At 35.7% G+C, this 12,775-nt stretch overlaps 1 protein-coding gene across 1 annotated transcript in view; it reads left to right on the plus strand.

Annotated features, from left to right (window-relative positions):
• Positions 1-12,775, plus strand: part of AKAP11 (A-kinase anchoring protein 11) — a 54,989-nt gene that overhangs the window by 13,888 nt on the left and 28,326 nt on the right. Inside the window, exons 3-6 of the mRNA XM_028527051.2 lie at positions 5,656-5,772; positions 9,174-9,221; positions 10,874-11,008; positions 12,389-12,656. Coding sequence (XP_028382852.1) covers positions 5,656-5,772; positions 9,174-9,221; positions 10,874-11,008; positions 12,389-12,656 — 568 coding nt within the window. The remainder of the gene's footprint in view (positions 1-5,655; positions 5,773-9,173; positions 9,222-10,873; positions 11,009-12,388; positions 12,657-12,775) is intronic.

Genomic DNA, 12,775 nt, shown 5'->3' on the forward strand with positions numbered 1-12,775 from the left:
GAGGTACATACCAAGTGTTGGGAAAATCAAAGAGAGTTATACTTTCTACTCTATTTTTTAAAAAAAATTTTATTATGAAAAATTTCAAGCATATTGAAAATTTAAAAGCATAGTACACCAAGACATAAGTCTGCATACCAAATACTAGTGTTCAACAGTTGTTAATATTTTGTGTTATTTAGTGTGTGTTTGTGTTTTACTATTTGGCAGAAGTATTTGAAAGTTAAACTCTTAGTATCTCTTCACCCCTGAACACTTGAGCATGCTTCTCCCAAAATAACATCTTCCCACATAATAATACCATCATTACATCTAAAAAATTAAATATAATCCCCTTATATATCATACCCAGCCATATTCAGATTTCCTTTATTACCTCTAAAATGTCTTTTATAGATTTCCCCCTTCCAGCTCCTATTTTGGATTCGTTTAAACTCCTAGGCCTTAAGTTGCATTTGATAGTTATGGCATGTTTACATTTCTTTGGTCTGAAAATTTCTTCTCTTTTCATTTATTTGTAAAATTTAAAAAATTATTTAATTTTTTAACAGTAAACAACCTGAAGACTTTTCCTTCATAGTAAAACAAAAACTGCAGCTTACAACTGGATCATGAGGCCTTTTTTCTTCTTATATTCTCCCAGTTCACAATGCTTACATCTCTTTTTCTTTTTAAAGATTTTACTTATTTAATTTTAGAGAAGAAAAGGGAGGGAGAAAGAGAGGGAGGAACATCAGTGTGTGGTTGCCTCTTGTGCACCCCCTACTGGGAACCTGGCCTATAACTCAGGCATGTGCCCTGACTGGGAATCAAACTGACGGTGCTTTGTTTTGCAGGCTGGCACTCAATCCACTGAGCCATACCAGCCAATGCTCTCTCTCTTTTTTTAATTTGTATTTTTTCCCGTACCATTTAGTACCCTTTTTTTTAAATTTGTATTTTTTCCCTTACTATTTAGTCCCCTTATGCCCACCCCAACTCCTCACCCTCCCTGAAATCACCACACTGATGTCCATGAGTCCTTTTTTCTTTTTGCTCAGTCTCTCTACTCCCTCACCTCACCACCCCCCTTAACTGTCATCCTGCTATTTATGAATCTGTCTCTATTTTCCTTGTTAGTTCAGTTTGTTCATTAGATATGAGTGAACAAACATATGAGTGAAATCATACGGTGTTTGTCTTTCTCTGACTGGCTTATTTCTCTTAGCATAATGTTCTCCAGGTTCTCCTTATACTGTCACAAAGGGTAAGATTTTCTTCTTCTTTTTTTTTTTTTTTTTTTACGGCTGAGTAGTATTCCATTGTGTAAAATGCTTGTATCTCTTGAAGCTAGTATTCTCTTAGAACTGCAGTTGGGCTCAACGCATTCAAACCTGTGCAAAATTCTTTTATAATTTTATCCTTTTTCTGGGAAATTGGCTTAGTATGCCCACCATGACTACTCTTTCTGTCAGAATGCTGCTTTCCCTGGGTATTCAGAGAATCCTTGCCCTTCTTGAACTGTGTCAATGTGGGGTCTTATATTTCTTGTACTGTGTCACTTTGTAGTGTGGTGCTTGCCACACTTCTTACAGAGAATCCTGACGTTTTCAGGAATGTTCGTCATGTCCATGAGAGTACTGTCGGCATGGAAGAATCCTCCCTTCTTCCTCCCCCCTTTTTTTCTCTTTGAAATACCTTGAAGGCTGACTTCTTGAACAGGCTAGGTCGGTGTTTTGTGCAGTGATCCACATTGTGGATTTGTCTGGTTGTTTTCTCATAATGCTATCTAACGTTTCTCTCTCTTCTATATTTTATACAGATTTAAAATTAGGTATAAAGGATTAATTAGGTTCAGGTTAAATATATTTGGCAAGAATACATTATAGGGTGGTATGAGGACAGAATTTCAGGTTTTCCTGTGATCAACAATGCTAATATTAATCAATTGAGTAAGGTAGTAAGTCTGTCAGAGCTGTCCATTTTATAGTTTTTAGTTAGCTGATAATGTATGGGATGATACTTGGTTGTGTACATATATCTTGTTTTTTTTCCTAACAACCTTTCATCTGATATTTTTGGCATTTCTTGATAGCCCTTTCCTGAATTTGTTATTTCCTGAAGTTGCAAAATGGTGATTTTCCTAATTTCCTCTCTCTGTCTTTACATTTATTAGCTGACAATTCTTTTTTAAAGAAAAGCTTTCTCTATTAACCTTAGATGAACCATAATATCCCTTATAAAGGCGAGGTAAATGCCCTTTAGTACCAACTTTCAGAGTAATAATTTAGTGGACTAGTCACCTGCGATGGTGGCAACTAACTTTATTTCCCCTCATTTGTTTATTTTTATTGCTTTGGACTTGTGGATTTTAAAAATTCTATATTTTCCAGCCCTTTATTTATTTATAGTCATTTATTCATTGACTAATTTTTTTATTTCATGTTGCTCAAATTGTCCCAAACTTGGTTCCTGGGAGCCCCTGCCAGCTGGTCCCTATGTCCTTCTGTTTCAGGCTCATTGTTCTTTTGATTGCTGCCGTGATTTCTGCTACAGCAGATTGACCCTGGTTTCACTTTCTGCTTTCCCTACTTCAGACCTGGAATTGGCTATTTCTCCAAAAACCCTGGATAGTATTTAGAAACCAAGATCTAGGTACTAGGAATGCCCATTGCTTTTTTAGAGTCATGAGTTTATATTGGTAGTTGAAGTTCAGCTTTCTCATTTTAATTTTATTTTTTTGAGTTCATGTTCATATCTTAGCCTGAAAACCTCCACTCATTAATGAAAACATTTAAAATTTTGAACATTTTCAAGCTCACAGAAAAGTTGGGGGAAGAAAAGTACAATGAACTCCACATATACTTTTTCACCTAGATTCACTGTGTTAGTTAACGTTTTACCATAATCATCCTATCTCTGTGTTTATACACATGTGCACACATACATACACACATATACATTCAGACTTCCCTTCTGTTCATACACGCAGACCCAAGGAAAAATCCAGAGTGAAAAATCTACCTCTCTAAGCAGAGAGCAGGGAAAGACCAAAGAAAGAAGTAAGCCACTCCAGTTCAGCAGTTAACAGTTTATTAAAGGAAACATAGGCTCATCTTGGGGGGCTGTGGCCAGAGGAAGTAGATAATCTCCGTGATACTTGGCAGGCACTAAAGAATTATGTAGAACAGGGCAGGATGGATGAACACACTGGATTGGTCCCAGGTTAAGGGAAAATGCCTTTTATGCTTGTCCAGGCAGGGCAGTGACCTGTTCCAGAAACCAGCACAGCATGCGGCACAGGGGAGTCAGATAATCTCTGAGGGCATTTATGGGAAACAGCCTCTGTCCTGGCCGGGATCTAAATAGCTCAGGGTCTGGTAGCAGCCATGTCAGGAAACAGTTTCTCCTCCACAACTTCTGAAACCATATGGGAGTGGGGGCTGCAGACATTATTTTACTCTTCTTCTGGATATGTCAGCATGCATCTCTTAACATCGGCATCATTACCATTCCTCAAAAAATCATTAATTCAATAACATCATCTAACATGCAGTCCATACACGGATTTCCCTGATCATCTCAAATAAGTGTCTTTTACCCTTCCCTTGCCTCATCAAGGATCCAAGTGAGGTTCATATTCTATATTTGAGTATTGTGTCTTTGTAGTCTCCTAGTCCCTTTCAGTGAGTGGTCGAGATTCTTTTCTCATGATAGCAGATATTTGGAAGTCAAGACCAGTTGTCTCGTAGAATCGCCATATTTGGAGTTCATCTGTGGTTAGGTTTAGAGCAGCAACCCCCAAAGGTGATGTGGTATTTCCACTCTGTCAGGTCAGGAGATGCCAGGGTTGACCAGGTAAGTGGTCAAGGTTATAATAATCTCCAAGATAACGACACAGAATCCTTTTGTAATTAATAAGTAATCTGCAGGGTGCTTCTGTGAGACAATGTGAGTATCCTGTTCCCAAGTAGCTTTTAATCCAGTAGATTAGTATACAATGATGTTCCTTTCCTAAATCAGTAATTACATGGAGAGTTACAAAATGGGATTTTTCTAATTTTGTCATCTGCCTATGTTTGTTGACCAGCATTCTTATGTAAAGGTGCGCTCTTCCCCAAATCACCCTTTTATCTATCTCTTCTGTAGGTTTAAAAATAATTTAGTTGTTATCCAGTACCATTTTTATTCTTTTATTGCCCAAGTTGTCCTGAGTTAGCTGGTGGGAATTTCTTCAGGTTGGCTTCTGTATTCTTTTGAAATGACCTATGGTAGTTAGTCTCTGAGCACTGTTTTGCATTCCATCACAGTGAGATGTTTCAGCCACACTTCATACTTTTTCTATCTCAGACCTGGAACTAACCAATTTTCCAAGAAGCTCTAGCTCTTTTATTGGTACATGGTATTTAGAAACCAAAGTGGGTGCTGGGTATGCTCATTGTTACTGAGGGTCATTACTTCTATAATCCTTCAATGGAAAAGTGTAGTACACATATTTAAAGAATCTTGAGTTCATATTGATAGTTCACATTCAAATTTAACTACATTTTTCTTAACTGCTTTAATTTAATATTTGTATCTCTTCTCTCAGACTGAAGATTTCCACTAATTTTCAGTTTATTAAAATTAGCACACATTTATTGAATTCATATACAGGATGGGGCAAAAGTAGGCTTACAGTTATTTGTATGGAACAGAATACAGTAATTAACAAATAACAGTACAAGAATAAACCTGTACTCATAGCTGTAAACCTACTTTTTCTCCACCCTGTAGCATGTGAGGTATTGAAACGTAGGGAAACAAAATGAGTTAAATACAGTTTTACAGTCTCCAGCCTCAATAATTAAACCCAATGGTTTAATGGGTAGGAAAGACAGATACATAATGAAAACAGTAATTATATTATAATGTAAATTAAATGATCTTAATATGCAGTAAATACAGTAGGAACTTTGAGAGTGGTTTATTCTGACCAAGAGATGGGAAATCTTCCCAGGTTTGGGATGGGTAGGATTTCTACAGGGGAAAATGGGGGAATAAGGATAGTTCCAATAGAAGAGCATATCAACAAATTAGAGGAAGGACAGTTAGGTAGAAGGAAATTAATGTTCTACTTATGTCTGATTATAATTCGTATTATTTTCTTTATGTAACTTTTTCCTACCTGTGGTACTTTGTACTTACATTCTCTCCTGCCTAATCTGGAAGACCTTCCCTCACACTCATCATATGTCTGTCTTAATGGCCCTGGAAAGTCTTATTTGTGGTTATTTAGTCTGTTTTTCTCCATAACCACCTTATTATAGAGTAATTACTGTTGTTAGCATCCCTTTCACTGTAGCTTTCACAGCATCACACTCCTTATATAAATTGTTTCTTCTGTTCTGCCAATGACTTAGAAATCACTTATGCAGTCTATTAGGTTTTAATGTAGGGTAAGAGTAAATGAACCCAGTGAGTGTGAGGGCCTTGTGGTCTTCTAGCAGAGTGAATGCCTGGGTTCTTTTTTTCCCTCTTAGCTGGATTGAGTTCTTATTTATCAAAAGATATAGTAATACACCAAATGAATTATCAATTGGAGAGTTACTGACTCTCCATTTAAAACTAGAACATCTCCTGGATCTTTTATCTTGTCTAAGAACTAACTCAGTTAAGAATGTCTTTTATTTTCAGAGCTTCAGTGAAGATGTGTTCCAGTCTATAAAGTCTTTATTACAGAGTGAGAAGGAACTGTGCAGTGTATCAGCAGAAGACTGTTTAAAGCAGGATGAACATGCCAGTTTGACTAAGGTTTGACATACCTTCTGTACTCTTTCCTTATAAAGCACAATGTATTTTCATAGAACTACATGATCTAGTTGTAAAATGCCTAAAATTTTTACATGTGAATATGTGTATGAGAAGTGCCTGGTTTAAATACCCACTAACATAACTGTCTCAGTGCACTGTAAGGAGCACATTAATTCAATGTGTAGGCATTATTGGCCATTGGTCAGGCAGATGGTGCTGGATTAGATGATTCCTGCTATATTCAGTAACTGGTACTTTAATATTGAAGTTTTCTACTGTGAAACATGAAATACATACTTTTTTATAATCTTTTTTGGGTTATTGTTAGTTTTCTTGATTGTTTAAATTCAGTACTTTGATTCAAAGTGAAAAAGTAGTGATAAGTTTATTTTGCAATTAAAATATTTACTACTTGAAGACATACCACTTGTCAGCTGTTTCTTTGCTACATCAATGTCTCCATTCTTTGAATTTATTACTAAAAAAGGTATTTTTATTCTGCAATATAACCACAGTCCATTAACACATCTATGATGAGAGAGATAAGGCCCCAGCTGGTGTAACTCCGTGGATTGAGCATGGGCCTGTGAACCAAAGGGTCGCCGGTTCCATTCCCAGTTGGGGCACATGCCTAGGTTTTTGTCCAAGTCCCCAGTAGGGAGCCACACATTGATGTTTCTCTTCCTCTTTTTCTCCCTCCCTTCCTATCTCTGTAAAAAACAAACAAACAAATAAACAAATAAAATCTTAAACAAAATAGAGATATGGTATTAGGTTATTGAGTCTGAAAAATAAGGTATTTGATCATTAAAAATTTTTTGAAATCAGTGTACTGATAAAATGTTGATTATCCTTATATTTGGGAATGATTTTCTTTCCTATTCCTTGAGAAACTATTTGAAGCAGTTCCATAGGATGATGAGCATGCCTTTCAGGCCTGTAGTGTTCTCTGACTGGAGACTGTTTTTGTATCAGCTCAATTTCTATGGCCCTTGACTCTTATCTTATTTTTCCTTTTTCCTTTATTTTCATAAAGCTGAGCCACGCTTAATCTCCTCAGTTGTTGCCAAGTGTGACAAGTCTCCTGTGTCCTTCTGCCCTAGTTTTCTAGCCTGTGTCTCTCCAGCCGCTTACATTGTGCCTTTCCGAGCCCACATTCCTTGGCAAGGCCTTCGTCCATCAGTGGGCCATGTAAGGCTCTGCTGGCATCTTCAAAGCCCCAAGTCAGCTTACTTTCTTTTTTGTATTCAGTGAAAGGAAACTTGAAAGAATAGAAAGAATTTCTGTCTCATTTTAGGGTGTACATATCACAAAGTATTTTTTCGAGGAAAGGAAGGAAATTTGTTAATTGAATGTCTCTTTGTTACTGAGTGCCTGTGATATGGTAGGCACTTTCCTTCTTGTTACCTGATTAACCCTCACAACTGTGGGGGAGAAGTTGTATTGCCTTAAGTTTCGTTCGTAGATGAGGAGACAAATTACTACAGGTTAACAATTTACTTGGACCTCTAGAAATGAACAATTCTGTGCAGTAATAACCCTAATAAATTAGAATAAAATATTAGGTTAATTTAGATTCTGACTTGCTTTTGAGTCATTGGAAAGAGATTAAAAGTATATTGTGTGTTGCTTTATATTTTAGTTATGCTATTTTCTCTTAATTTCTAGTATTATCCATATTGCTATCATTTAAGTATTTCCTATTTTTAGTCCCAGTGCTTGTTTAGTACACAGTTTACTGTTCTGTCTTCAAATAGAAAATATTTCTTCCAATGATGTCAAAGACAAAGGGAATATAAATTAAAAAAAAATGTTTTTTCAGATTATAAAAGCAATACACATTCCTTATAGAAAAATAAATAGCAAAAGCATGGAAAAGAAAACGACTGCCTTGGCTGGTGTGGCTCAGTGGATTGAGTGATGGCCTGTGGACCAAAGGGTTGCTGGTTTGATTCCCAGTCAGGGCACATGCCTGGGTTGCTGGCCAGGTCCTCAGTAGGGAGTGTTTCATAGGCAACCACACATTGATGTTTCTCTCCTTCTCTTTCTCCTTCCCTTCCCTCTAAAATTAAATAAATAAAAAAATTTATTAAAAAAAGAAAATGACTATCAGTCTTGTGAAGCAGGGGGAAAAAACCACAGTGAAAAAAGTGGGAAAAAATACAATCACTTTTAATTCCATCATCTTGAGTTAATTATTATCATTTGTATGTTTTTATATTGCCTTCCAGAGTTATTTCCTGTGTGTGTTTTTTTTTAAATAAAGCTGAAATTGTGGGCATACTCTTTATCATTTTTCTGTAACTTGTCCTTTTTACTTTTATTATTATATATTTCCTCATATCATTAGTCTTTAGAAATTTAATTTATATAAACTACTGCAGGGAAATCTCTATATAAGGGCACTCATGGAAATAAGTGATGAAATCACAGGGAGCCACAAAGGAGGTAACCTTCAGCACCTACTCAGGGAAAGCCTCTCTGAAGAGATGACATTTAAGTTGCATCTTGAAGAATGAGGTGGAGCTAGGCATGGAAACATCCAGGGAAGAGAGATCCAGAGTGAGGAGGCAATACTGTGCAAAGCCCTTAGGCAAGTGTACTGGATATATTCTAAACCCAGAAAGGGAGCCTGTGTGTGTAAATGAATGAGAGGGAAGATTGAAGGCAGTTAATCCAGAGCCTTGGGGCCTTAGGACTGCACTTGGAAGCATGGAAGGCTTTTGATCGACAGGCAGGTGACATGACAGTTACTGGGATCAGGTGGAAGAGGGTTGTATTAGTACAGATGAGAAGTGGTGGCAGGGGGAATGGAGAGAAGTGGATGTACGTGAGATATGTGATGGGAGTAGAATTGATTGAACTTGCTGAAGAAGTGAATTTGGGGGAGGTTGAAGAACTGCATTATGGAGCCGGATCTTTGGTGAAACACTTTTGTCACTCTCTTTTTTTGTTTGTTTGTTTGTTTTTTGTTTTAGGAGAGTGGGGGAAGGGAAGGAGAAAGAGAAGGAGAGAAGCATCAGTGTGTGGTTGCGTCTTGTGCACCCCCTACTGGGGACCTGGCCCGCAACCCAGGCATGTGCCCTGACTGGGAATCGAGCTGGTGACCCTTTGCTTCACAGTCTGGTGCTCAATCCACTGAGCCTCACCAACCAGGGCTACCTTCTTTGAAAAAATTAATCATTTTGTCCAAAGTAGTCAACATTTTTATTTATTTACTTTATTTGAGGTCTAATTGACATAAAACGGTTTCAGGTGTGCAACATAATGTTTTGATATTTATATGTGTCAGTATTTTAATGCCTTAATGTGCTTTTTTTCTGTTTCTCAGTTGTCAATAATCTAACTGACATAAAATGTTAAAACTCACATTAATGGAGCTTTATTCCTTTTTTATTCAGGTCACATTTCTAGGTTTTAATGAAGAAACAGATGCTGCTCACATACAGGTATGGTCTGTTTATTGAACTAGAATGGGCTATAAGAGATTATTTGGAACAAATTTTGAGACCATGAAAAATTTGCCTTACTAACCAAAAACTTACACTTGAAGTCCTCTTTTATCATTCCTGTTTAAAGGTAAAAGGTGACATTTTGAGATCAACTTTTGACTGTGCTTTGGACATTTTCACTGTTAGCATTTTCACTGAGCATTCTTGTTATGGAAAGCACTTTTAGGTTAGGAGACCACAAAAGTCATTTATCTGAGAAGGCTGCAAACTGAGCTAACTTTTTCTCCATTCTGTGCGTAAGGTAGAATGTAAGACCTTTTAATTTTTTTTTAAAGATTTTATTCATTTACTTTCAGAGAGAGGGGAAAGGAGTGAGAAAGAGAGAGAGAGGAAGAGAGAGATACATTAGATACATTGATCAGTTGCCTCTCACATGCCCCCAACTGGGGATGTGGCCCTCAATGCAGGCATGTGCCCTGACTGGGAATTGAACCAGTGACCTTCTCAGGCCAGCGCTCAATCCATTGAGCCACACCAGCCAGTGCAAGACTTGTTTTTTAATTTGCATGGTTTTTATAATCTGACCTCAACAGTCAGATTCTTATATTATAAACTGAGATCAAATTACTAAATTTAAAGGATAAAATTTGTAAAAAGAATATTAACATGCAAAATTTTTAGCCTGTTTGATTTATGAAGGAATTTATAGAGTGACTGAGAGTTGATATTAGGGTCAGCAAAAGAAAGTTTCAGTCACATGAAGAGTGGTTGAAGCTCAGGAGATGTGGTAGGCATGCCTTGTTTTACCTCAGTTTCTTAAGATTTGTGATTGCTGTGTGTTTCCTTTTGTGGCAGTTAAGTCCTAATAGAAGAAGAAATAACACTATGGTTCTGTGTGAACAATGCATATCAGGTGATAACAAATGAAAGCTGTGTGTGTCTTGATTGTACTCTTGCCTGAAGGAAATACCTAGAAGGCACAAGAGAGGGCATACTCCTGGGAATGTAAGGCTGAAGAGAGAAGTGTTCCAAAGTACTTACCTCTTATTCTACCTCCTCTTTAAGAGTTACAGATAAACTCATAAAAGAAAGTATGAGGGGTCAAGGACGTTAATAAGTTTTTAACTGGGTAAATATTTACATAAAAGGACAAATGTTGAGGGGGAAGCTATTTTCTTTTCCTTCATTTAAAGTCTAACGTAATACTTCAGAGCTGAAAGACAAAAAAGTAGGCTTGTATTTTATAAGTACGAAACTTAACCTCCAATGAAATACAACCTGTAGGCAAGACTCCTGTATGAAAAATTTCACAGTTAAGCCTAAAGGACTGCAGTTTTTCATTTGCAGCTAAAAACTGTCATGCCTAATTGTCATGATGTGTGAGGTAGCCTGTAAAAAAATTTGGTAGCTTAATACTAATATGTTTAAAAGGCTAGAGAAATAACAGGTATTAAAAATTTCAGTACATTTTATTTTTGAGTTTTAAAAAAATTGGATATGGTTGATAAACTGCATATGTTAACTATTATGAACTGGAAAATTTATTAACCAGTAGATCTTACAATTTTTGGATAGGGACCCATATCATAGGAACTATAACAAAAGTGTTGGCCTACAGTGTTATTTATTGTGTTATTGTTTTAAATTAGGATTTAGCTGCAATTTCTTTGGAACTTCCAGACCTTCTGAATTCATTGCACTTCTGTAGTCTAAATGAAAATGAAATTATTTGTATGAAGGATATAAATAAACCACCAGATATAAACAATGGTCCTTTAAATCAGGTAACTTGAATTTATCATTTCTAATGAATTTTTCAGGGCAAGTTTTACAATGACATTTGATTGAGAGTATTATACTTTTAAATGCTTGAAGTTTCTTTTTTTTAAAAGAAATCATACTCAATGAAATATGGTTCATGAAAAATCGAACTCATAAAGCTTTGAAATCATTGAGGGAATAGAATAATGTTGGTCATAGCTTTATTTAGATTTTCCATGTGTGAAATCCCATAAATGGTATGCAAGTATGTATTAGTTTTTTTTCTGAAAATTTATTTCTGGATTTCTTGAACTTCTATAAGCAATAGGAATTTTCCCCCATTTATGGCCAATTCCAAATTTATATTAATATCATACTATGTTTTAGAAAACATACTTTATCTGATTTTTTGGTTAAAAAATTCAGTGTAAAGTGGACATGTATTTTTACAAACAAAATTGTTACCATTTCAAACAGGTGATTTATTTTATAACATTCAGCTTTTAGTTCTTTACTAAGTGGTGTTTTCTTGGTAATTCATCACAGAAAAATGTTTTGAATTTTTTACTTCCTAAAAATTGAACTTTAGTAGGTTTAAAATTTGGATTACTTATTCCAAGTGTAAAAGACTACTACTGTGTTATTAGGTGTACATATAAAAGTAGAACTGCTCACCTCATGTCCTTAATTATATTCTTCATTTATATTTACTTTGTTTTGTTTGCTAGACTACAAGAGGTGAGTAGCTATTATATTTAGGTTCTAGCTTTTTAAATACATCATTTGTAGTATATATTTTTAAAGATACTATGTATGGCAAAGTCTAATGATGCATTCTTAAAGCTGTAAACATTATTATAAATGGTAAAACTAGGGACATTAGGTGAAAGGAAGGGATTATTTTCTTAGGATTGGAGAGAAATTTATGTCATACTGAGCACTACAGGAAAATGGGATACAAAAATAGAACAGTACCTGGTTTCTGCCTTCAAGCAGTTTGTAGGGTAGTTGTTGAATTAGGTGAATGATTAAATAAGAAAAATCACAGGGCTATACAATAATACAGGAAAACATTATTGCCAAATGAATGGATGGTAAATTCTGTAATATTTAAGGAGATAGTGTAGGTAGTATTTCAATATCTGGGTAATAGAAACATGGGAGAAAAAGAGATTGGAGAGTGAGAAAAGTAGAGAAAGAATGAAGAAAAAGAATTAAACATTATAAAATTAGGGAGCCTTTCAGGATGCATACACTTCTTTCTTTTTTTTCCTCCTGAGATTGTGTTACTTCTAGGCTATATGTCTATATAATGTTTTGTATGTATAATGCTCTGCATGTATAATATGTTTTGTATGTATAATATGTTTTGAAATTAAAATATTTTTATCATCTTTCCCAAGAGTCATCATTCTGGAATGCTTTGTGTCATGAGAGTGTCACCGCCTACATTACCAAGACTCAGAATTGATTTTATCTTTAGTCTCCTAAGTAAATATGCTGCTGGTATGAGATACACCCTGGACACATACTTGCATCGGAAGTGCCAACTTGAGACCACTAATGAAGATGATGACGATACTAACCAGTCCGTGTCATCCATAGAGGATGACTTTGTCACTGCATTTGAGCACTTAGAGGAAGACGAGACCTCAAAGTCACATAATGATGGTTTGTTCTTTACTAGAGTTTTTCTTGATACAGGGGATTAAAGTTTAAAGTTCAGTGTTTAAAAGTGTTAAGGCCGACTTACACAATTGAAATTTATTCTTTCTAACCTTTTTTCCCCT

Source organism: Phyllostomus discolor, chromosome 11 (assembly GCF_004126475.2).
Source record: "Phyllostomus discolor isolate MPI-MPIP mPhyDis1 chromosome 11, mPhyDis1.pri.v3, whole genome shotgun sequence".
NCBI classification, from domain to species: Eukaryota; Metazoa; Chordata; class Mammalia; order Chiroptera; family Phyllostomidae; genus Phyllostomus; species Phyllostomus discolor.